The 25158-nt window shown below is 38.8% G+C and overlaps 1 protein-coding gene across 4 annotated transcripts in view; it reads right to left on the bottom strand.

Moving 5' to 3' along the window:
• Sick (sickie) overlaps positions 1 to 25158 on the bottom strand; it is a 127434-nt gene that overhangs the window by 74173 nt on the left and 28103 nt on the right. The window contains exons 1-3 of one of the 4 annotated variants that reach the window (XM_070663884.1): positions 24136 to 24915; positions 11950 to 12067; positions 11560 to 11612 (exon numbers count right to left, since the gene is read on the bottom strand). In XM_070663884.1, coding sequence (XP_070519985.1) covers positions 11560 to 11612; positions 11950 to 12067; positions 24136 to 24813 — 849 coding nt within the window. In that variant the 5' untranslated portion in view covers positions 24814 to 24915. Of the gene's footprint in view, positions 1 to 6746; positions 7521 to 11559; positions 11613 to 11949; positions 12068 to 14620; positions 14847 to 24135; positions 24916 to 25158 lie in introns of those variants that run through there. The other 3 variants (XM_070663885.1, XM_070663886.1, XM_070663888.1) reach the window with 3 other exon arrangements.

The following is a 25158-nucleotide window of genomic DNA, read 5'->3' as shown; positions in this document are numbered from 1 at the left end:
AACGTTTAACTCGATGTATTATTATTTCATTCTGTCATCTCTATTTCAATTAAATTAAAATTATCGAGCGAGAGAAAGCGAGAGGGACATTATTAATACACATACGATTACACCTCAATTTAAGAAATAATACAGAAAATAATTATGATTCGTTAAATCAGAATTAATTAACTAGCCGATGCAAATGTATTCATGAGTTACAGATACCTGTGCGCAAGGACCCTTTGAAATACCCCAGGGGCCCGCGAGACTGTAGTCCCCAGAACAGGAGAAAGGAGAGAAAAGGGAGGATAGAAAGAGAGAAAGAGAGGTCGAGGTCCATATATGGTGGGAGATGTCCTCTTATGGTAACGTCTTCGCTTCTGCGGTTCACGAGGGAGAAAACGAACAAGAGGAAAGGAGTGCTATAGAAGGACTCTCCTTTTCTTCATGCACCTTCTCTTTCGTCTTTTATATCACGGATGACGAAATAATATAACGCATATTATTTGTCTTTTACTTCTGAGAAAGCTTAGATCGATATCGAGGCCAGTATCGAAAACCAAGTACAAAAGATCAATTCGAGCAATTTTTGCTTTTATTATTCGGATAATGGATGTTATATATTTTAGAAATTTTTTTTTTAATTAATAAAATCCATCAAAAGAAAAACCTAATGAGTTGCCCGACGATATCTTGTTGTACGAAAGCTGCACATCACACGTCTTCTGCTACGATCCTGAAGTAGTAACGGACAACGTGGATGGACAGAATATTTTTAGACTGCCCATGCCTTCCGGACTTTTGCCATCTAATAGCTAAATAGTTGCGCTTATCTTACACATGATCTTTTCTTCTTGCTAACCACGTGGATGTTGTATCGCGATTAAATTAAAGAGATTCCAGAAATAGCCCAAGTGTAGAAATACAGAAAATGATTTAACGTGCTTTAAATAAAAATTTGACATTTCCACAAAAATCCATAAAAGAGGAATATAAATTTTCTAAATAGCTGAGATAATTTTTTAATAAACTTCCCTCTTGATTGTCAACGTGACAACAAATTAATAACCACCATTTTATTTTCACGTGTAGAAATTGAAACATTCTACAACAGAAAATTAAGCTGATACAATTAGAATAAATTTGATCCGAGCGTAATGAAATTTATAATAAGAAGTTTGTGGAATTCAGAGTGAATTTCCTCCAAGCTTTTTTGCTAAATGAGCGCCGTTTAATGTGGGGAGAAAGAGCGAAAGGGGATTCCTGGCAAGGCTAACCTGATTTTCTAAGACACCTCTGAGAGAGAGAAGACGTGCAATGTCCGTACGACAACCCGGAAATGGAAGCGGCAGCTGGACGAGCCGACGCTCGTTAAAACCTACAATTAACGCAATGCCTCAGCTTCGAAATGGTAAAACGAATCCAGTCTTTGGTCAGCGGATCTAATTGACTCTACTCGCTAATGGATATACTAATTCCAGAAATTCGCGCATGCACGAGCTCAAATATATACGAAGATACGTGTTTTAAATTTGTCCCGACAGTATTAATATTGAATTATTAAATTAATTATTAATATGACAACACTTGATCGTTCTAAACCTAAATAAAGCTATACGGAGTGCGGACTCGGCCTAGCGGTTAATTGTTTGGTTTACCAGCGACAACGAAGGAATTTAATTAATGCCGCACTGTCACCTTTTGTGGAATTTTCGGAATTTCCGAAAGCTAGGTCGACGGCCCTTTTATCTCAAGCAAAGGAAGAAAGAGTTCGTATGTGTTGGAAGCGTGGCGGATCAATTTCATGATTAGTACAGATTACCGTTTGCCTTGCGGGTTTTAATTAAAGCCATTGCTGAAAACGTGCCTCAATTTAAACCGCGTTGCGGGACGAACTTCTCGCCGAAGAAAATTATTCACGCCTTACGCAGCACTCGGTCTTATCGAAATTATAAAAAAAACAATTAATAAATAGCAAAGTAGCAAACGAGCTACTTTTGATGGATTAAAACAAGACTGAAGTAAACTCCGGAGATTAATATTAAAGTAGCGACTGAATAAATAATAATGCAATTATTTTTTCATTTATAACTTGTACAGAAAAAAAAGTTTATCTGTATTATTAAAGAAAAAAACATGAGGTATTTAAAGTGTGGAACTCGAGACGCTGAAAATTCTATTAAAATTGGAGGATAAATATTTTAAAGCAGTACTTGTAAAAAATTTACGTTATCAAGATTAAAAGTTTTGGGGCTAAAATTCTAAGATTCTTAGGATCTGATTACAAATTTAAAAGGTGAGTAAGTTGCAATCTCATCGAAATTCCGAGTCGCCCAGTGTAATCCAGTAGGGTCCAAACAAGCCGGCTTAATGGTTACAACGACCGACAGAATTCGCGGAATGTATAACGGGAGCATGATAATCTGCGGCGAAAAATGAACGGTTCGCGAACGGCTTCAAAAAGCTGGGCAATCTTATAATTCGTCGATAAATCAATAGCGAATCGTGTGCGCAGTGCTAATTTACGAGAAACCTTGTGAATTCCAAACTTTTAAGAAACAAAATTCGAACAAATTTATTTTCAATAAAACAACTCGATTTATCCTCGTTTAATACAGCTTTTTCCAGGTATACAGACTATTGAGATTTTTGAGCGGTGAGCTATCCTCGAAGTCTGCGGTCCAAGTTTCGAATATTTATGAGAATTCCACGAAACTTACATTACAATAAAAAAAAGAAGAAAAAAAAATTTTATCGTATTTCCGCCGATCCTTCTATTTCAATTCAGGTATCGAAGTTTTAAGACTTCCGGATTCTTAAATGTTTAATCTCACTCTCGATTTTTGTTGAACTCCTCGGAATTAAGTGATCCTTATGGCCTTTTCTTTCGCGCCTACTGCGAAGAGAAAAAAAAAAAAAAAAAGAGACGATATTCCGATCCGAGATCACATAATAATCACTCGGAGGGGTCTACGGGTCCTCTAAAGTGAATCACGTTATCGCGACGAGCTCGAATTGCATATTCTGAGATCGAAGCTCACCTTGAATCTCATTTCAAGTCGGTATATGATCGGACAACGGCTTACGGGCAAAAATCTACGCGCTGATGAGAACGGCAGCGGGCACAGCGCATACAATGAGCAACGATAACGATCGCAGAACTGCATTTCGCTGCTGCAATGCGCCGCGAGTTGCGGACTGCAACGTATGCACACATGTGTCACCCAGCCTAACTGACCTTCGGTTTCCGGCGAACTAGATCCGCGCAGTGCAATAATCATATCCGTTTCATGTCAATAAATACACCGTAGGAACCGCTTGCGTGATATACGTGCAGACGTATATACCACCTTATTATCTCATTCGCTTGAATTAATCAAGAGTAATAGTAAAGAGTTCTGCGTATCCGGCGTTATCATCGCATGCAAAAGTGCGAGACGGTTACGCGAAATTTACGAAGATTGCGCACGAAGATACGCGACCAGATTGCACATCTGGCTCGCCATTTTCGGTACCGTTAGGAGACTACTTTTGCCCATGCCCTTCTATCCCAGTTTTCTGCCGTAATTTCATCGAACGTGCGTTGAAATTTGCAAGAGCGCGGACGAATCGATTCTTCGATGAAAAACTAACTCCCCGCGGGTTCACGAGAACTCATTAAAACCAACGTACGTCTAGAATCGTAACTAATATCCTAGTCGCCTGAAAAAGAGAACGTTAAATTTTACTCGTTATTTTTTTAATTAAAAAAAGCTGTATTTTATATTATAGTTTATTTAATTTGAAATTCTAATATACGTTATAAAATAATGGGCTTAATTAGCACGCGCAAATTTGCCTCATCAAAAAATTATTTACCAAATTGTGAAAGAAATAAAAGAATGTGAACAAAACCAAATTTGGCGAACGAACAAAACGACCGTCAAATATTCCTCGGCGATGTGTGTTGCCGGTGTATTATTTTTGTAGTAATTGATTCGTTTACGACTGTCGCGTTCGCTGTTCGGTTTTCGCTAAGTGCAACGCACTTTTACGAGTGTAAAACGTTCGCCGATGGAATTTATTTTAACTTTAATTATATTTGCTTTGCGCAGTCAATCCCGACGAACCTCAAAACGTATTGTTAATTTACGCGAAATTAACCGAACCCAGGCCGATTCCCTGCAAAGCTTTTCCAGCTCCGCAACTCAATATCAATAGAATCGCAATCACGGCGAGATCGGCGATTTCGCATTCGCGAAATACCGCGAGTCGACGATCGCGCTAATTGCGATCGTACGTGTGCGCGGCGGACGTAACGGGCGGGGAAAATTCAAATTCGAATCACTTGAGGCGTGGAATTTACGCCTTGCGAAAAGAAGAAACAGTTTATAAATCGTCAGTGCGCCGTTGAATAGACACATCAATCGGCGCGGGGGCTCGTTGCGCTACGTGCAATTCGTTTGACGGATATCGAGAGGCTCGCGGTTGCAGGGCGATGCTCGCGAGCGATGCTCGACGCGCGCGGCACGCGTGTGCGGAATGATTTACGAGGTCGAATAGCTGAAATAGTTGTAGGAGAGAAGATAAGGAGTGTCTGTGGCGAGTTCACATTCACGCGTTTTCTTCTCTTTCTCATCAGCCTTTACGTGAGATTCAACATTTTTGTACAAGAAGACTACCAGAAACTTTGAAAAATATTATTACTACGGCCACTTAATTTATAAATTTTTTTTTTTCTTTTTTTTTTTTACCTTTTCTAAACGTGGTTTGTAATACACATAAAAATAAATAAAACATTTTTTTTTCCTTCCTAATATGAAAACGGAAATCTAATTATATTTTTGCTACAATTATTTTTAATGTCCCTGGTATTACGTGTGCCGCGCGTATGCGAATGCTCGATGTTGTTGAACGTAAGCTAGGATAATTGTCTATTTTCCCACTTCAAGGCCACGTTATAATGAGCACCCGCAATTTTCCACGGCGGCGGAAGTCGGCAACAATTTACGTGAAAGATCGCGACAAGACGCAGGTATGCGACCGCAGGTATCACAAAGGATACGACACGTACTCCGCATATGACAGGCGTAGTGGCGGTATGCGCATCGAGGACGAGACTGCGATTGGCCAGCGTGTACCTCGCCACTTATGCAATTTGCTTTACGCTCATTTTAAGAGGCAATTTGACATTGCCGATCCTCGCGGCCGTTTACCAGCGTCGTCCGAGACCGAACGGGCTCCGGACTCGTAAACGACGATAATAATTTAATAAAACGCACCCGCGGGTCGCACGAAATCGTCGTTTACTTTCCATTCGTTCACACGATTTGCTTAGCCTTCTTTTTATAACCTGTTCAAAGTGATTTAATCAAATACAATCATTTGTGGGTTTGCAACAGAAGATCAACGGACAACAAAAAGAAAGAGAAAAAAAAAAAAAAAAAAATTAAATTGATTGAAATTGAATAAGAACCTAAGAATTTAAATGTTAATCGATTAAGTTGTAGCTCTAAAGATATATATATCACGACTATTTCAGCTAGAATAAGTCTCATAAAGAGACTAACTAATATTCTTATTTTATATTTTTATAATGTATTACGTCGAAGAGTTTCACGATTAGGTCAGTCGATATTTTAACAATTGTTCAGATTTAGGAACGAGTATTCTCTCTTTCTCTCTGACAATGCATTCGCGTGCGATGGACAACAGCGAGCTTGAAAATAATTTGCTTGGCAGTCTGGCAAATGCGGTGAATGCAATCGTTTTGGGTGTCGAGGGGTCGAACTTAGTTAAGAGGAATTCACCACGGTATGTTGTCATCGTCGTCGCCGATTAACGGTCGCTTTATTAACTGCGCGCGAGTGTCGCTGTTTCTTTGACTGACAACTCAGCCCGTACAATTTTATGAGTTAATGAGCTCGTCCAAGCCAAGCTAGTTCATTGCGAGCGAGCGGTACCAACGCACAGTCGGCCTTCTGTGATTTTGCCGAGCCGTTACTTCGATTTCTCGTCTAGACTTGATTAACCGAATCCCGAAATATAAGATTTAAGGCCCGCAATAAGCTGCTTCTATAATTATATGTTTATTACGAATGCCGGCATTTATTCACAAAAAAAAAAAAAAAAAGATGTTTGGTAGATATGGTGACGCATCACATACCGTTAAATACTCGTGAAATAAAATTAAAAAAAAAAAATTTAATTTCCCACAGTTTCTACGAGATCGATATTAATTTGTTCTACACGGTAACGGCAGCGGCGATCTATAAATTCGAGCACTTGAAAGATCGTACGCGAAGATGAAAGTAAGCGCGCGCTAGGCTGGAAGACTGATAATTTTTCCATTCATAAAGAACCGAGATGCAAGAGACGAGAACGAGACCATGGGAGTAAAACGGATCACCGCTTGGCACGTGCTACTTGAACACTACGAAGCGTTAACCAAGAAAAGACAGAGAGCACACGCCTGTGCGGAGTATCTAGCGAGTACTCGCATTCTGGGCTTTCTTATGTCCCAAATACGTACACATTAACTTAACAAACAGGTATTTATCTCGATAAATACAGCTTTAAAAATCGTTGATCGACCAGAGACAGTTAATACTTTCACATTTTAATAAAGTATGAACGTTCGCGTTCGACGTTTAATGATCAAAGTTCTTTTTTTGTTTTTAATAATTCATATATCATACAAAATTGTAAATAAAATAAGAAATTAAATATGTACAAATTAAAATTTAATTACTACAAATTTAAGTCAATAAAGAATTCAATATTACCTAATAACGACTCCGGTATTCCCTCATCGGGCATAAAGCGTAAAGCGTGCCAAGTGGTCAGCTAGCCAATTAACTAATTAGTGTCACGACAACGGGCACTGCACATCGCGATAAAATTAATTGATTGATTTATTGGCACGTTTCGCGTGTCGCCTGGCCGCGAGAACCGCTGCAGCATCCACGCTGCTGGATCACTCGTAGGACACTAAGCGACGAGAGACAGAGAGAACATACAGGGACACGAGGTCGAGGTAAGCCACACCGCAATTGGCCGAGCAGGGACCGCGATAGCGAGTTCGCGGAGAAGGACGAAAGTGGAAGAAAGAAGGAGCAATCGACAGGTAGTGGGAGCGTGCTCCAACTGTGGGAGCCTGGAAAACCCAGGTATCCACGTGGCTCGCGAAATCGTGAGTGGGGTCAGTTATCGTGTCTACATATCCCATCGGTGTATATATTATTAGCTCATTAATTTTAATTAGGACAATGGTCATTCTAGTGGCGATAATAGTAAAATCAAATGCTAAAATTAATTATTAATTGGACAAAACTTAAAAAAAAAAAAAAATTTAATTTAGTCTCAATATTCTAATTACGGAAGCGTGAAGCAAGGCTAGACCGTGTTCGAACTAGAATGTGTCAGGATCTTAAAACGTAAATTATGAACATGTAAAGAAATAGGGAGAGCACTGACCACTTTTGATCCGCGTATTTCCATCCAATTTACTCCGCATTGTGCGATCTGGACGGTCACTATACTAACAGGATCCGGGAGAGGCGAGGCTTTTTCTTTTTTTTTTTTTCCCGCGGTCATTCACCAAGACATTCGCGAATCGAATTACTGAATCTTTCACGAACACGCCGGACCGCTATTCGACAATGTAACAGTTTATCGACTCGCGCGGGAACGTCATTAACTTTTGAAAACAAGACCTGTTCGCTTGCACGCTGACAAATGACCGGAAGTACCCGGAATGCGTACTATTTTTAAGTCTTTATTACGCAAATTCAGTTACTTTCTAAATTGTACATAAGTATGATGGAAATGATTGGTTTACATGTAAAGGGCTCATTAAGGCAGCTCGGTCAAAATGTAATTTTTTTTTTTTTTTTTTTTGACGACGGACACATTGCAATTTCTATGTTACTTCAATAAAGGAAAATAAATGGCCGCGGTGTTGAAATGAGATTAAGAGCATGAATCGTGGGGAATCTAAGGACGTAGAATGCATTGCGCGTACGTCAAGGGAAAATTGCATTCCCCGAGTCATTTCGAGTCGTTCGTAACGTCACGTCCGAGCGGGGGATCAATCGAGATGCGGTGGATATGGCTACGAGAAAAGATTCTCCACGCGATTGAACATTAATTAAGAGAAGATACGCCTGATTCAAAAATTGCTCATTGCCTACTTTTTTTTCTTTTTTTTTTGTTCTACACTTTTACTATTGTACGGATCGTTACGTTAATTTCACACGGCGAATACAAAGTACATACGCTTATACGCGCGGTAACGAATCACGGATAATCGAGATCGATAGCGTGAGGCTTACAGTACTTTTTCCCGGGAGAAATCTCACGTTAGAAAATCGAGCTGTTGTTAGATTATTCGCGTTAACGTGCTCGAAATGACGTAAACACGGGCTTTCAAGGATATCTGCGTACACGTGTTCCGTACACGACGGATTTTTCAGCTCAAAGAGAGGAATTACGGCCGAGAACACATACTTCTTTCTTTTTTTTTTTTTTTTCCTTTTTTTTCACAAAGCGGGCTCTTATATGCTGGGAAACCGCGCCTATGTTTTCCTCGTTTTCTCTCTTCGCTCTTTACCACTCGCGGAGCACATACACTACATACGTACTACTATCTCGTATCTAGGACACCTGCGACGTGCTGGCGTTTTCGACATTCTATCATCATCATCCCGCATACTTCCTTGCTCCAACACTTGTTCGCGCTCGTCTTATATTGTAAACCATCGAGCAATCGATTTATTCGAGCACTCTCGACGAGTCGCGTTTACTTTCAAACGCGATATCGTTCTTTGATCTTTAATGTTATCTCGACATAGTAAATTGCATCATAATTCTACATGTATTTTGTATTTGAGATCGATGTGATAAGAATTTGAGTACATCAACATTTATTTCTTGATATCTTTAATTGAATCATTGTTTAAACAGGGTTTCAAAAGAATTCAGAGAGCAGGCAAAATTTAGATAAAAATTAGGACAATTCGTACTATTAATAAATTATTACCGTAAGGAAATTAGAGAGACCGGCGCGATGCTTGACTAATATATACGAAATGACTCATCCTCGCTATCTCGAGAGAGTGGATTATCCGCGAAATAGAAATAGATCGCAATGAGTCGACTGGCCAAAGATGCCACGCCGGTTCCGGTCTAAGTTTGAGTTTAACCGACTCTTTTAATCGTCAAAACAACGTTGACGATCGAAGGATAGCGCGAAGAAAAGAATCAGCCCGGTTCTGTCGCAGGATCAAATTAATGCAGACTGAAAAAGAATGCGCAAACTTTCCAGCAAAGAATATTAATATTTTCAATTTAAATACTTTTTTTTTTTTAAGGAATTAAAAGAATTAACGTAGGTATCAGACTAGAAAGTTAAAAGATAGCTTGCATCTTCATCGATATCGATGTGTATAATACTACACATCAATTTGTGCAACAATAGGCTTCCGGTTTATGTAGCAAACGAAGAGCGCACGTTACGTTCTGTATCGCTATTGTACGTGTCGCAGGAGTGCGTACTAGTTATAAACTGACGACGGGTTGCGAGTCGCGTGCTGAGCGCGGTCCCGAAAGGAAAACACGTGATTCGAGTCGGTTACAAGGTGTTTCACAAATCTTTAAAAATATATAAATAAAAAAAAAAAATAATAGAAAATATCTTTAGCATCAACATTTTTAAATTCTATATTTCTCAAAATTATACAATATAATTAATAGTAATCGCGTATATTATAAGGTCTAAAAAATTTTCTACTCGAGTTCGTAGACATAAAAATGAGCTAAAAATTCTATTCTGCTCTGTACATTAAAATTGCCGTAACAAAAAATATTTCTTTAAACAAGTTTAAAAAAAAAAAAAAAAGAAACAGACTGATCGAGTTTGTGTTTCTCTGCCGCGATAAATTATCTTCACTTATCATTAACGTGAATCACCCTGTACACGTGGCGCGTGTGTTCGACTTGCTTTAATTATAGACCGGAGCCCTTCTCCTTTCCTTAGCGTCCACCCTCGACACCGCGAAATTGGAAAGACGACGTCTACGAGCTTGACTACAAACTCGTTTCTGCCGTTCGTTCGATCGAGGGTAAGAACGAAACTTAAGAAAAGAACTTCGAAAAGCTTTACGTCGTCACTCCGAGCTAAGCTCTAAATTAATATGAAGTACTTAGCAAAGGAAACTGCAGCTATTAAGCCATAGAAGAGCTTTCTCGCCTAGTAAACTATGGAGTCCCTTCCGAGAAGAATAATACAAAACTGTTCGTGGTACATCCTTTTTACTACTAGTAATATTTGAAGAACATTTTATTCGCAATCCAACAGAAACAAATTTATTATATTGAGAGCGGAATAAAAAGACGCAAAGGCTTCTAATTTTCAATTCGTCAATATTTACCGTGGATGTGAGAATTGTGTTTGAATAGGAAGAAAGGCGAAAGGGTCGAGAGAAAAGAAAAACGAGAGGAGAGAAATACGTGTTTTATGGATTCCGAGTGCATCTCGCCAAGAAAACGAGCCACGTCACATCCGGATGGATGGATGGATCGAAACGCGCAGTCGAGTTATATTTCTCTTTCTTTTTCCCTCCAATAGGACACGATGCCACCTATGTGTTTCCAATTTGCATAATCCTGAGCCCGCGCGATGTTTTTCCTCAGGGGATACAAATTTAAGAACTGTCAGTGAAAATAGAGTCCTTACAAGGTTACACAAAAAAACAGCTGTACGTGACACTTTGAAATTTTATCCAAATACTTCTTTAATCTTCAAATAATAATGAAATAAAATTGTAAAGATAAACGGTATTTATTTAACATTTATCTGTCAAATTATTAAAAAAAAAAAAAAATCTAAGTGAAGTATCGCGCCTGATAGAATAGAAAGTCGAGATAATTTAGAAATTAAAAATGTAAAGAAGCGTTATAACTAACATCCTTTAATTGATCAAAAACGCTAAAGTCTGCGCGGAAGCCAGGTATTTAATCGTGGGTATAAAACGCAGGTGTCAGAGGTTATACGAGATACTGAGCAAATCCCCGCCGCGCTGTTTCCATAAAACGCTAATTAAAATACCAATCTGAGATATAAGTGATCATTTTTCTCAAACCCGAGTCATAAGTTTACTCACGGTGTTATTAATAAGATGTAATTATTACGTGCGGTACAAGAAAAAATTGAATTATAAAATAAAACTTATACGTGAGAACCAAGAGGCATTGATTCAGAATCAACGTGGTATTTGAATTTAAAATTGAAAAAAAAAAAAATATATATATATATAATTTATTAATTGTTAATTAATTTTAACATTAAGAGTGATCTGCAGGGTTTCGGCGTACAGTTGCACGGATTTTATCTACGTATTCTAAGCGGGGAAAGGAAAGGAAAGCGAGCTTGTGTGCTTTCTATTTTTAAAGGACTGCGCTCGTGCATAGCTGGTTCTTAAATTTGTTTCCTCAGAGAAAGACCCGGAACATTTTTCCACGCATCAAATAGCAAATACTTAAAAATCTACTGAATATGATAAATATTTTACTTTTACGATAGTTTTAAAATACACTCACCATTTGTTGGGCGCTTTTCGGCTTCCGGTTTACGTCGATCACTTTCTGATTTGCTGTAATTGAAAAAAAAAAAAAATACATTTAGAAAATATTTTTCTTTTATTTAGGTGACTAACCGGACATTGCTGCGAGCAATTGCATATACGCGTATGTGGCACGTGACTGTCGTACTTTATGCATTAATGACTTTAGTGTCGATTTATGTGTTATGGGTAACTGTCCAACTACCCATAAACGATTCAGTACTGTTAGACGAATCACAAATGTATATCACGACCCGTCGCGCCGTCGTTTAATTATTCTTATGTCTTGATTGTTGAAAATTGTTTATTTAATTATAATATTTAAAACAAAAAATTAAAAAATAAAATTGCAGAGAAAAATACTTACTGACAGCTTCCACCAGATCGGCTAAAAGAACACCGTCACAAAGATCAGCTTGAAGATCGGTCACTCGTTTCTTACAACCTCCTCGTTCCAGATAATAATTCGCCCAGTCTGTGTAGATCTGAAATAAAAGAAATTAATTATGTAAATAAATATATAAAACTCCGTTATTTATAATATTTAATTTTCGTTATTATTCGCTCGTTCCCTGACGGAAACGATTATATTCGCGAAATTGAGTATTCAGAGTTACTCAATGAAGCCACAAGCTTAATTACGTCGCGTTTCATCGGCAATGATTATGGTTGATCGATCGGGCTCTCGAGATCGTAGCTTGTGAATTAAAGGCGATCGCAAAAGAAAAAGGGGAAGAGGAACAAATAACAAATTGCTTGTAGAGAGCAAACATATCGCGGAGGAGTGAACTTTAATGGTCGATCGATCGATTATTATTTTATCGTCCCGTGGCTCGACGCTGGTTATTATTTTTTTTTTTTTCCATTGCCCGCTTCAGTCTTATGACCGTTTACGTTTACAATAATAATTTTATACATAAAAATTATTAAAAAAAAATTTTTTCTTTTATATTAAAAATAAATAAAAATAAATACGTATTAATTTCTTATGTATTCCGTTAGTTTCCTAAGATTGTTATAATTTTAAGATACTAATGTCAATTATTTGCAACGAGCTTCGTTCATGCTTGTTCAAAGTATATGGTTGACCCCTGCATTACTCGAAGCGGAAGAAAAACGGAGAATGCCGTTGGTGCGATGAGAATCTTTTCACCTCGAAGAATGTTTTCCTATTCGTCTCTTGTAGCATGTCGAATCGTGCAAACTCTCGCATTTAACTCGTACGTGTTTTACGCAATTTATTATTCTATAAATCGTTACCTTTTGTGAAGCTACGACTCAACGTGTATAAAATACGCATAAAAGAGAATAATCATCGATAAGGAAATCGTTACAACTTCCAATATCACGTAACAACATGGTCTATAATTCATTTTTAAATACATAGAAGGAAACGATATTTTAAAATCTCTCGCGGTCTAAAAATTTCAATAGACACGTAAGGTAGAACAAAAACCCGAGTAAGAAATATCTCCACAGAGCTACATGTGTGAAATAAGAAAATTATACGCATCCGTGCAGTCGTTTCACAGTGAGTGGATTATAAAGCGCGGAGAAGCGCATTAACGAGCACTTACGGGCAAAGTGCACTTCGGAAGTCTATCAAATTTCCCGTCACAATCCTCCCCCGATTTGATTTATCGTATTGTTACATTGGAGCGCGGTTAATTTGTTGCCAAGTCAGATACCTCGGCTTGTTAACGCAATCCCGAGCTTTCCCGTCGCTGCATCGCCCAATTATGCAGCGAAGCTTAATCACGGCATCGCGCGAACTCAAGTCGCACGTCTAATTAGAGCATAAATCTCGGTTATTGCGTCACTCTAATTATGTTATAAATCGTATCGTCTCAATTATCGTGGCAAATTCCCGATCGCCGTACAGAATTTCAATTAGCGCGTCGTTGATGACATCGCGAGGCCCGAATGAAAACTGAGAACACCCATTCGCCTAATGTGCGACAGGTGCCCGACGCGCGTCGACGAAATTGAATGCACTTGCAGCTGACCGCGGGCTCTCTTTCTGCCGTTTTCCCTTTCGACGAAAACAGCGCGACGCATCCATTTGCATTTCCATCATACGCGGCGACCTATACGTCACGTGGGTGTTATCTCCCGCTGATTGCAACCCCGTGCCAGTGCGTGTACACTTACGTTTATTAACACGCGACCCTCCTTCCTTCGTCTCTCTCTCTCCTTCCCTTTTTTATTTTTTTTTTCTTCGTTTTTTTTTTTTTTTTTTACTTGATATTTTATTGCGTCGCAGCTGTTTGACTGCCGCAACTTTGTCATCATACATCGTGCTCCACATTTATTTGCTTTGGATATTCAAACGGAGAGGAACAAACTTTTGGATAAATTTATTATACGTAATTTAATTATCTAATATTTCTCAAATGTGATTACAGCGCGTTTCTTCTCCGGGACTTTTATATCCGATTTTTATACGTTCCTATCTATAAGCGAGCATCGGGGACATAAATCACGCGCGGAAGCATGAATTGTCCTGACGCGTTTACCGCGCTGGCGGAGCGCCAGGCTTTTCAGCGCGAGCAAGCGTGCGAGCGAGCGGCTTTCGAGAGTCACCGAAGAGGCGAGCGCTCGCAGCACTGGGAGACGAAAAGCACAAGGGGACACAAACGTGGTTGTCGCGCAGACGAGAGGAAGAGGAAGAGAAAGAGGAGGGACAGGAGCAGAGAGCGAAGAGAGAAGAGAGTTAGTCATCGCGTACTATTTTTGAGCGCGCAAAGAGACGAACGGTACGAAGGGACAGGCGCGGAGGGTTTTGCTTCATGATTTCAGGTCGCCGTTATTACGGAGACCGCGATGAGCTCGCCGGTTCTTTTCCCGCTTTCCCCATTAGATCCCCGGGCTTTTCCCCAAGTATTTCAGTGACGAGGAAAGAAGCTGAAGAAGCAAGATCGAATGGAACGCATGCACCAACGCTAAGACTCATTAAGAGATATCTACAGATTCGCAAAGTTACCGTAAACATGTTCGACATCTCATGGCGATTGAGAAGAGCGGAAAGAGGAAATTACCTGCACGACATTACGCGTGGAATCGGCCTTGATATCGTCGACAGAACCGCGCACGGATCTCGGCGCCCTGATACACGCCATGATACCGCCGGTGGTCGTTGCGACCCCCGCGACGTCCCAGCGTCATCCGAGTTTACCCTCCCAATTATTCCTCACAAGTTGCATCTGTGTATATACACTTTGCACCGAACCATTACGCGATAACGCACAATAGCGATTCAAATATTATTCGCACTATAAATACGATTGATCTCTTTGATTTTTTATTTATCTTCGTAAATCACTGCACACGCGATTGTTCGTTATTTCCTATCGCGCTTTCTCTTTTTATAGAATTCGATTCAAAACGTATTACGTTGATATAATAACGTATAAATGTTGACAAAATCGCGTTGAATCGATATTAATATTAATTTGTAACACTTCTACTAAGATTAATAAATCGTTGGTATAATTCACGTCTAGATCCCTGCGAGGCTCTTCGTACTTAGAATCTTCTTTCGAGTATCGAAAGTGAAGAGAGAACCGAGGGAGAATAAATAAAGGAGAAAGAGAAAGAAGAGCTCGGTCAATCGTTCAATTATTCAATTCGCGAGCAAGTCATCCTCCGTTCGAGATGATCGAGCGAACGACGTGACATGTCGAAACGTCGTACGGCGTCGCGATGCCGTCGAAGGCAAAATACGGAAGCGTCCCGACGCTGCGACGCACCGGACGTAACTGAATACGCGAGCACACATTTCTCTATTCGTAGGTATATACTCTCTCGTGCCTTCTTCTCCTTCTCCTCCTTCATTTTCTCCCTCCTCGTGTCTTTCACCTTATCTTCGTCTCCTCCAATTTTACCTTTTCCTTTCTCTTTCATTTTTTCCCTCCCCCTCTTTCTCTCTTTCAATTTTTTTTTTCCAATTAATTGGAAGTATTAATATATTTATATGTAAAAGAGAGTTTAATAATATTATATCTTTTATCAATTTTTTTTTTTTTTTTTTTTAATTAAAAAGAAATTTATTTTAATTTTTCTATTTGATTTAATTAGATTAACCTTTGCGTTTGTTTTGCGTTTTGTTTTATAATTGATAAATTAGATTTTGCCCAAAAGCACTTGTGCGTACGACAATTTCGAGAAATTAAGAGCTAAGAATGATACGTCATACACATGTGATCAGGAAGTGTGACACATCTCGAGATCGTTATTTTAAGACGGTACGATGAACGTGACGAGGAAAGTGCATCGAGCTGTTGAAGAATCGCAGAAGTGTAACGACATTAAGAAGGTCTACCAAGAACTTTCGATGACACAAACGCGAGTCAGCATCGATTCACCAATGTAATCTTTCAAAGCCAACTTCAACAGAATTATGGTTTTTTACAACGTCGATGTGTAACCTACCATTTAATGTACAGTCTTATATATTTTTCGAGACAGCGATACTTTTTAACGACACAGTCTTTCATCAAGTTTGAATCAACATTTTTCTGATAAGAAGAAAAAAAGAAATTTACATGTTGTTTACACATGTGCGTATGTGTATTTAAACACGGTGAAACTTTCCTAAGTTAATTTCGAGCAAGAAAATTGTGCAGTATATTGGTATAAAGAAGAAAGGAGACGGTGAAAAGGAAGAAGAAGGACTAATAAAAATTGCTAGACATCCGACGATGTTCCGGGAAGACAATATCTTTCCTCTGCGGGCGAAAATAACGCGTTCAGGGGGGATGAAAATAGAGAATGAGAGACGGTTCGGCGGCATTTGCAGCCGAAGGAAGAAGTAGCGATGGCGACGGTGACGTTTAACTCGAAATAGAGCACGATGAGCAAAACGAACGTACGTCGTTTACGTAGGCGGCGTTGTTTGAATTAACGAATTAATGGAGTAAGTCGTAAATTCATCAGCGACCGATCCGAGAGAGCGTCGTTGATTAGATCGTAACGCCGTTCGATCGTATAACTATCGCATTCTACCTTGTACATTTCCATTTATAGACTGTACACAATTCAAATCAACTTTCCTCAAAAGTTTCCAACCAAAAAAAAAAAAATTAATTAAAATTTAATTTATATATAAAATTAAAAATATAAATATATATAACGATTAATTAAAGCCTGGCACTAAATGTTGATTAAGTAGTTCAACTAATTTAGATGTTACGTCATAGTTGAAGCTGCGATACGTTACGATATTGATAAGAACATGCGAGGATTGTGTGAGAATTGCGCTGATCGATATTCGACTTATTGTTAGCCCCGATTATCGCACACGACCGACCCGCGTCGCGACTAGACGCGCGTTAAAAGGCAACGCCATGGCAGGCATTACAATTAATGATGCTGCTCGTACGCGAGCCGCGTGGAATAACAATCGATCTGCGCACCTGTCAGGAATGCTCATGTCTCGTGTGTATACTCGCTGCTCGCACATTCGTCATTAGAACAACTGGATTCTCTCGGCTTTGCGAAATACTTTCAACATTGATTCTTCCTAAACTGCTAGCTTTTATCACAAACTTATAAAAGTTGCTTTTAACTAAATCTTTATTTTTATTAATTACCGTTCGTTAAAGAGAGTTACTTCACTATCGCATTTGTCAGAGTTTGAAATAAAAATGAGATTAATACAACGTGATTTTTCTCGCACGACCTCACGACATCATCTTTCAAAGCTCGATACGCGAATATAAAAGCATCCGTGTGTCTGTCAAAATTTTAACAATTAATTTCGACAGTTCAACGGTCATTTTTCCGTCGAGGCGATTTGCGTCACGAATTTCAAAGGGCAGCCAGAGGATAACAATTGTCCATTGATGCCGGTGTGGATAGTGATGGGCGAAACCATTGGTGCAAAGGGGGTGCATGAAATTGAATATTGCTGGCGATCCCTCTCGGAACGATGGCGACACTGAGAGTTCAGGAGCCGGAAACGAAACCGTTAAAGGACAATAATTAATTCGCTTCTGACGGCAGTCTGACGGCTCGTTAGTCGCGTAATCCTGTCTGTTTTTTCTTTCATCCTGCGCGATAATGCAACCGAGAGGATGATTTTGCGAGTGGAAAAAGGGGAACGAGATGAAAGGTAAGTCTAGTGTGCTTTTTTTTTCAAAGGCACGGGGGTGGATTGTCGATTAAAATCGACTATGGTAAACACTTTTAACGCTTTGCTTCTTTGTAAAAAAAAAATCTATACATTTTTTTTTTATTAATCTATCCTTTTTGACTACATTGTTTCGGAAAAATCCGATTAAAATTTCATCGAAAAATTTATTAAAATTGGTGTAGCTAATGATTGTTGTTTTTCAAGAATTTTCTTAAATGTATCCCTTGTCTTTTATTTTCTCTTCATCTATTTACATTTATTGGATATTTCGATAAAAAGTTCTGCTATTTAAATGTTACAGAATTAATTTACTTTGACTCACAGAAACGGAAGGGAATGAATTTCACTTTTTCCCCGATGGCAGCGAGGGGGTTTAAGGGATGATTTCCGTCGGCGCGACAATTTTGCGGGCAGAACGCGTCCCGCTCCGAGAGGATGAGGGATAAAAAGGGGGGTGAGAGACTGAGCTTTGTTGCGCGATTACGAAGAGCGGGAGATCCGCTCGTCTCGATGGACACACCCGACTATGGAACCAGCCTGCCGGAATTAGGTTTGCTTTAACCCGAACGATATCGAGACACGCCAGCCAACCTTTGGGACAACGTGGTAAACGATAAGAAGAGAAAAAAAAAATCGAAAGCAAAAGGGGAAACTGCGGATCAGAGGACTATCTTCAATACGTAATCCAACAAATCGGTCAAGATAATGCCCTTAATCTATAAATACAGTATTTTAACAGAAAGAAAAATACTAAAAAAGTGCAATATATTTTTCTAAGTTACTAAAATTATATAAAGAAAAAAAATGTTATACTTTTTATTGCAATTTAGAAACTTCATGTAAAAGATAGAGATCTTAAGCTGGATTTTTTTTTCTGCATTTCTGATAATCATTGTTCGGTCCCTCTTTGGCATCGCTCGTTACAAACGATCCGTATACTACCATGGCACCCCTCGAGGTTTTTCACCCTCTTTTGCTGCGCATTAACTGAGTACTTATTGTTAGTTGAGTAGCAAAATCTCTCGCGGCCAATTTTCCAACTAGTAAAGCGCATCGCTTGAGTATATTTAAAAAAAATTGTCAAAAATATATTTTTATTTAATAGTCATTATTTATCAATTTTAATTTCAATAATATCGTCTAGTTTTTTTATGATAAAACTATGGAACTTTATCAAAATTGACAAGAAAAGAAATTATGAAGCTGAAGCTCATACGCGGTTGAGAACCGTCGTAACTGAGTTATCGTTCACCCCAAGAACTAGAGAGAGGATGCATGCACCCTCTTCCCTCAGGAGGGTACGTGTCCTGCAACAAGCGTGTCCTATGTTCTCACACCCTCTCGAGATTCGAGGAAACCCTGTTGTTGTCATGACTACCGAAGTCCCGCGAGAACAAAGTTATTTTTACGTTCGCCATATTAAGCCAGGGGTTCTGATAAGATCTGATTAGCATCCTTTGTTTCTCCGCAAAGTTAAGACCTATTCAAACATCTGCTAACCGCTAATTTATAGATGTTCGAAAACATAATTAATAGTAGACGACGTAAATTTTCACCGTGAAAATAAAATTGTATCCAAAGAAAAAAAGAAAAGAAAATTTAATAATAAAAACGCGATTAAAAAAAATGTTTTTCCTCCTTGTTATTTTTTCCCTCCCTTCGTTCGTCTCTTCAGTTTCCATTTCGAAATGCTAAGTCGTTTTTTCGTAGCACTGCCGGCGCCACGTGGGTTATGTTTTATGAATGAGTAGCTCACCTACGCGCCATTACAACGCATGCACGTGCGTGCACACGCACTCGCGAGAAGAACGAGCTAAATTTACCTGCATCGTCAGCCGCGATACAACCAGGCCCAACCCTGCCATTGTGCGCTGTCTTGTGTAGGCATCCTCTCGCATACGCTAACTGGCCCACACGACAGACAAGCGAGAGACAGAGTTCCCGCTGACTGTCCTTAAGGTTTGAGAAACTCGCGAACATATACGCGTACAGAACTTTCGCCGGTGGGTTTGTCTTGCATAAGAAGGATAATCGCTTGTCTTTTCTATAGCATTTGTACGTGCCTTTCAATGTGCGACTTCGTCAACAATGCTATGTATAATTTTGTACGGTCTATGCGTCACACAATTTTATATAAAACATACTTTACGTTTTACGTGATAAAACTTAAACTTCTAAGCTGCTTTATTTGATTATATTTTTAAATATTATTATGCTTGTTTTTTTTTTTTTTTTTTTTTTTTGTACGCGTGAGTTTAACATTATTTTTTAAAAGATTTATAATGATTTTTGCATTTACATATTTTTTAACGTATCAACAAACGTCCTTCGACAAGTATTAACTCCGCGGTGAAAATCTGTACAGCAGACGCGTGTCATTCGCAGACAGTTTATTACGAATTCAGGTTCCGTCACGTCGAAATTGCTATAATTCTTTCGGCTCACGTATAGCGCACAGAAGACCGCTAACTCGCTCTCCGAAATGCTCTAACGAGCTTCGACATTTGCTTGGGGTCGCACTCCTGATTCGGCAGTAGTTCTACCCAAGTAGCATCTTTTGCCCTGAGGAAGACAAGACTCGGATCTCAATGTACGCCTGTCACATCTACTTTTCCTTTTAGCAATATAGTCTTATTATTCTATCATATAAAATATAAAATAATTTTTTATATCTATATCTAAACATACTTATACATGTCATCGTTATTTTTATTTTATTTTTTTTATTTGAGAATTAAAATAAATTGAAATAATTAATTTTTCGTGTACTATAAACGCAAGGGATTTTTCTTTTTCCGTTTCCACGTTTAACTAGCGCAAAAAAAATTAATAGTTTAATTAAAATAAAGAGACGGTAAGGTCTGTCATTGACGTGGGGTCGTAATTGCGGTTTTAACACCAGCAGTGACACTGGTTCGCATTTCTGTGACATGGTTCGACACGCCTGTTTTCGCGCGAAACGTATCGGCACGATATTCGTGTGATGTGGCATTTCCGCATGGCATTTGATGTGGACACGGTATGGCGTAAAGTCCGGAAGGTCTCTGAGAGCATACGCGGGGAATATTGATTTTGCCCATCGAACGTCCTTCTTACGACCGAAATTTCATTCTACGACCGAGCGTATGTCAATAATAAAATAATTAAAAATGAAATAAAATATATATCATTAATGTATCTTTAAAAAATTAAATTTTCTTTTATATTGACTCATATATTGTATTAAATCCTTGATAAAAATTTGATTTCTATTAAAAAAAAAAAATGTGTACGTCAACGGTTTTAAGGAAGTTTTATCAGTTTTTTTTTTTTTTTTTTACCCGATAGATAACAACAATGAGAACAGTCCTGATGGTAATGGAAGCCGAGCAGTAAATTGCAAAATAGCATCGAAAATCCGTGCAAAGCGAAACCCGATAGGGACGCGAAATTCGTTTTTCGTTATAAGCCGGATACGGCGTTTTCAACGTATTTATTTAACACCACCCCGTACACGTCTATCTCGATTATTTTTTCAGCATCCTGCTGCAACCTGCTGCGCCGCCGGCTTATGAGTATTTATGTGTTCAGAGCGCGGTACGAATAGAAAGAGAAATATTTGCCCATGGTACAATACCACGGAATGAACATATTAATATAACTATATGTATTATACATATATGTATACACACACGCACATATGAAAGAGAACAATTTGAAAATTCGAGACGTGAAAATTACTTAAGAGAGAGTACATGTATACCTATATTCCGCTATTCGTTTCACCATAGACGCGAATCTGTGACTCATCTCGCGATTCAATTAAAGATCTATTTTCCCGCTAAGATGACTCGATACACGGAGATATGTGCTTTGCCTTGGGGTAGGTTCATCCCATACCGAGTGTCACAGGACAAACACACGTATATCAAGTACAGACATACGTGAAAGTACGACCTAAATCATTTATCGTCCGATTGCCAATTTGCAGCCCCACGAAAATTGCTTTCGTCAAGGCACGCGGCCCTTTTTCGCGCGCCCTTCGCGTGATTTCAAGTTTTCCTTTTTCAATTGATACCACGTGCTTCAATAAAACAAAATGTAAAAAATATTAAATACCAAAAATAAAATAAAAAATAAAATTAAAATTGATTTAAAGCAGCATAAAAATTTTAATTTTTAAATATAAAAATATCTTTCAATTTATTTTCAGTTCGCGTTTTATTTTACGAGTGTAACGCTGTTCGCAGTAATATTAACTGGCTAACAACGTCCCCTGCAATTTGCGCGGATCGTTGATTCGTAAATATTCAAATCGCAGCATATGCCAAAGTTCATCGATCCACGATAAACGTGATAGTGTGAGCAGTAACTCTCTCGTACGTCGCGAAAAATATTTTTTCTATAAAGTACTAGCAATTTTGCTGTCGCCAAAAATTTGTAATAAATATGTAACCGGTTGATTAATTTAATCTTCTAATAAAAAAAATTTTTTTCCTAAATTTCTTTAAATCATAGAAATTTTAAAAGGCAAAATATTTGCTTCGATGATGAGCTTAATGCGTCTGCGACTGCAAATAGTGTAAATCACACGGGAAGAAAGAAAATGAAGAGACATAATATCCAATAAGACGCGAAATTAGATCGCTCGTTTCCGCGCGAATAATCGAACCACACGGAACGCAATAATGACGCGGATATGTTTGCTTTGTCGAAAGGAATAGAAGCATGGGCCAACCTGGTCCTTAGCGACGAGAAAGGGAAACGAGTCACCCTCCTTCCTGCGGGAAGATGTTGGTGCTCTGTTCCCTAAGGCAAATATCACAAAAGAACAAATAGAAAGAAGAGAAACGAGAGCCGTTTCATCAAAATCGATCGACCTGATATTAATCTTAAATTGCGGAAAATGATGAAAGAAACTGTTGTTTCATTTAACTTCTTGCAGATATCATCTAATTAAAAATTAACGCTATTTTCAATGCGAGCTCGAGTGAAACTCATTAGCTTTGATCGCGATCTAATGAACACCCTTGTCTTCTTTTCGCCGAGAGCTATTCCTTTGACGATATATATACGTACAAGAAACGAAAAGACAGTACACCTTGCGTGACGGATGCTGGTAGCCGATAGCATCCCTTAAAGTAAACATCGCAGAAGGGTGGCAACCAACTTCTTGGGGGGTTGATCAAAGTGCCCTCACACCCCCGGGCAGCATATTTGATAGTCCTCGCGAGGTTCGACCCCTCTCGCTAGTCGAAAGAGAATCCTCGAGAGTCTTTTGCAAGCGAAATGCTACGCAGCAAAACTATAAAGACGAAAAAGAGCGAGAAGATCGAGACATACCTGCTCAATTTTTCACGAGTTAACCTGACTTCACCTTAACAGAATATGTAGGCTCACCCCTTTTTTTTTTTTTTTTTTTAATTTAAATGATATAAATTTCTTAACCCACTGTACAGAAACGGTTTATATAAAATATCTCTTAATTTACTAATTTTATTCAGCTTGTTTAAATTAAGTAATTTCTGATCCTAAACCATTTTCACGAATATAATCTATTAATCCTTGCATTATGAAATATATATTGCTACTTTGTGTTTACCAATTTCACTATTTGCGCATTATTCCCTCACGGGAATTATATTACCACGCTATGACGATCATTTCCGCGATTATTTTCCTTTGCAATAGCGACTGCACGAAATCCGCGAATCGCCAACGGCGAAAATGAAGCAAAACTCGATATGCGTAGCGCCGCAAATTTGCAACTCGGTTTCCGAAATTAGCTCGACGAAGGGGGTGTAGGAAAATCAACTTGCCTCGAGCGATGAAAATGCCGGCCGGGAGAGGGGGTGCACAGGAGGAGGGAATAGGGACGAGAGCGAGAAGAGAAACGATATCTGAACGGAGGAGCTCGAATGTCCGTGTTAAACGCGACGATTCGCCCGCTACCACTCGCGGAAATTACTTCCGTTTTTCGATTAATTCGAGAATGCGATCGCGCGAGCGTGCCGCTGACAGTTTCATTTCAAAGCCAGTTACATGTGAAATTTCGTATCTCAAATTCCCTGAAAATTTCCAGGTGAGGAATAATTCAGTTTTCCACATACATAAATATCATTACCGACCTTTTATAAAATAAAATTAAAAAAAAAAAAAAAAAAAAACTTTTTTACTTAATCATAATAAAATATAGCAATTATAAATCTCTTAATCGCATGTAGCTGTATAATTTATCGTGTCACTTGATTCACCGCATAAAATATAATTTATGTATGTTTCAGTACTTCAATATTCAGTGTTTCACAATTTAATATAATTGTAACAAAGTAATAAATCAATATTGTTACTCCCTCCCTCGTTTAAACAGTTTATCGATTTGCAAAGATGAAATACGTGGTATATACTTCGAGATATATATGTACTACGGAACTAAACTACCTGGTGCGTGGTTTTTCCACGATGTTGCCACTGATAAAAGTGATCTGCATTTAAAGACCATCCAGGCGCAAAGCTAAATCCTTCCGATGGCGCCTGCGAGACAGATGAAAATGCACCACACATACACATGTGATGACATAATAAGGGATCTGGTAGATCTATATGAACTCCCTTTTTATCACCGAACCATCCTGTCGTAGTGCACTTTTCGTTTAGCTGAACCGATGTCTCTTGATTATATTGAGATTGCATCAGCATCTCTTTCTCCAAGGTGTACAGAGTCTCGAACTCCAGGAAGGACATGCCCGGCCCTTCGTCGACGCAGGTCGACGTGGTCGACGACACCCTGAGACCCAGACCCATCTGAGCTTGAAACGAATCGTCATCAAAAGACTGTAAAAATCTCCTCGGCGAACGCCTCGGACTGTAATATGCCTGCTGACGTTCCTCCGAATGTCTTCTGGGCGATCTGCGATCGTTCGAAGATCTTCGCAGCAAAGTAGACGACTTGCTGGGACTTGATGACAAGGACTCGCTCACTTCCAGAGATTTCTCCGAGACACTACCCGCCAGGGATGGTATCGGTGATCGAGATGATGTCAAGCGGCAAATTCTACTTTTCGGTTTGGCACCGTTGCCGGTACGAGAATAACCCGTAGGCCCTTTGAGACCCGACATTGTTCTTCTTTCATTTTTCGAGACGCTCTGCGAGAACGCAATTCGTCAAACACTTTCTCAAGCACCCACACAGCATCCAAAACGTCTCGAGGAATTAATGACTTAATGAGATTGCATTTAATTCTTTTCATTCATTGAGTAAAAATATAACGTTTGATACAAGTTTGATCTCTTTATCACTGATAAAAAAAAACTCTACAATTAATACAAATCGCTCAGTTTAAATAAATATCCTAAAAAATTAATTTTTCAATATTTTTTACTAATATGAATAAAAAAAATTATTATAATAAAAAATAAAAATTGCTCGAAATCAAAGAGAATATAATTTTAGTTCTCGAGAAA

This window comes from Cardiocondyla obscurior, linkage group LG12 (assembly GCF_019399895.1).
Source record: "Cardiocondyla obscurior isolate alpha-2009 linkage group LG12, Cobs3.1, whole genome shotgun sequence".
NCBI lineage: Eukaryota > Metazoa > Arthropoda > Insecta > Hymenoptera > Formicidae > Cardiocondyla > Cardiocondyla obscurior.
This window is presented reverse-complemented; position numbering and strand designations above follow the sequence as displayed.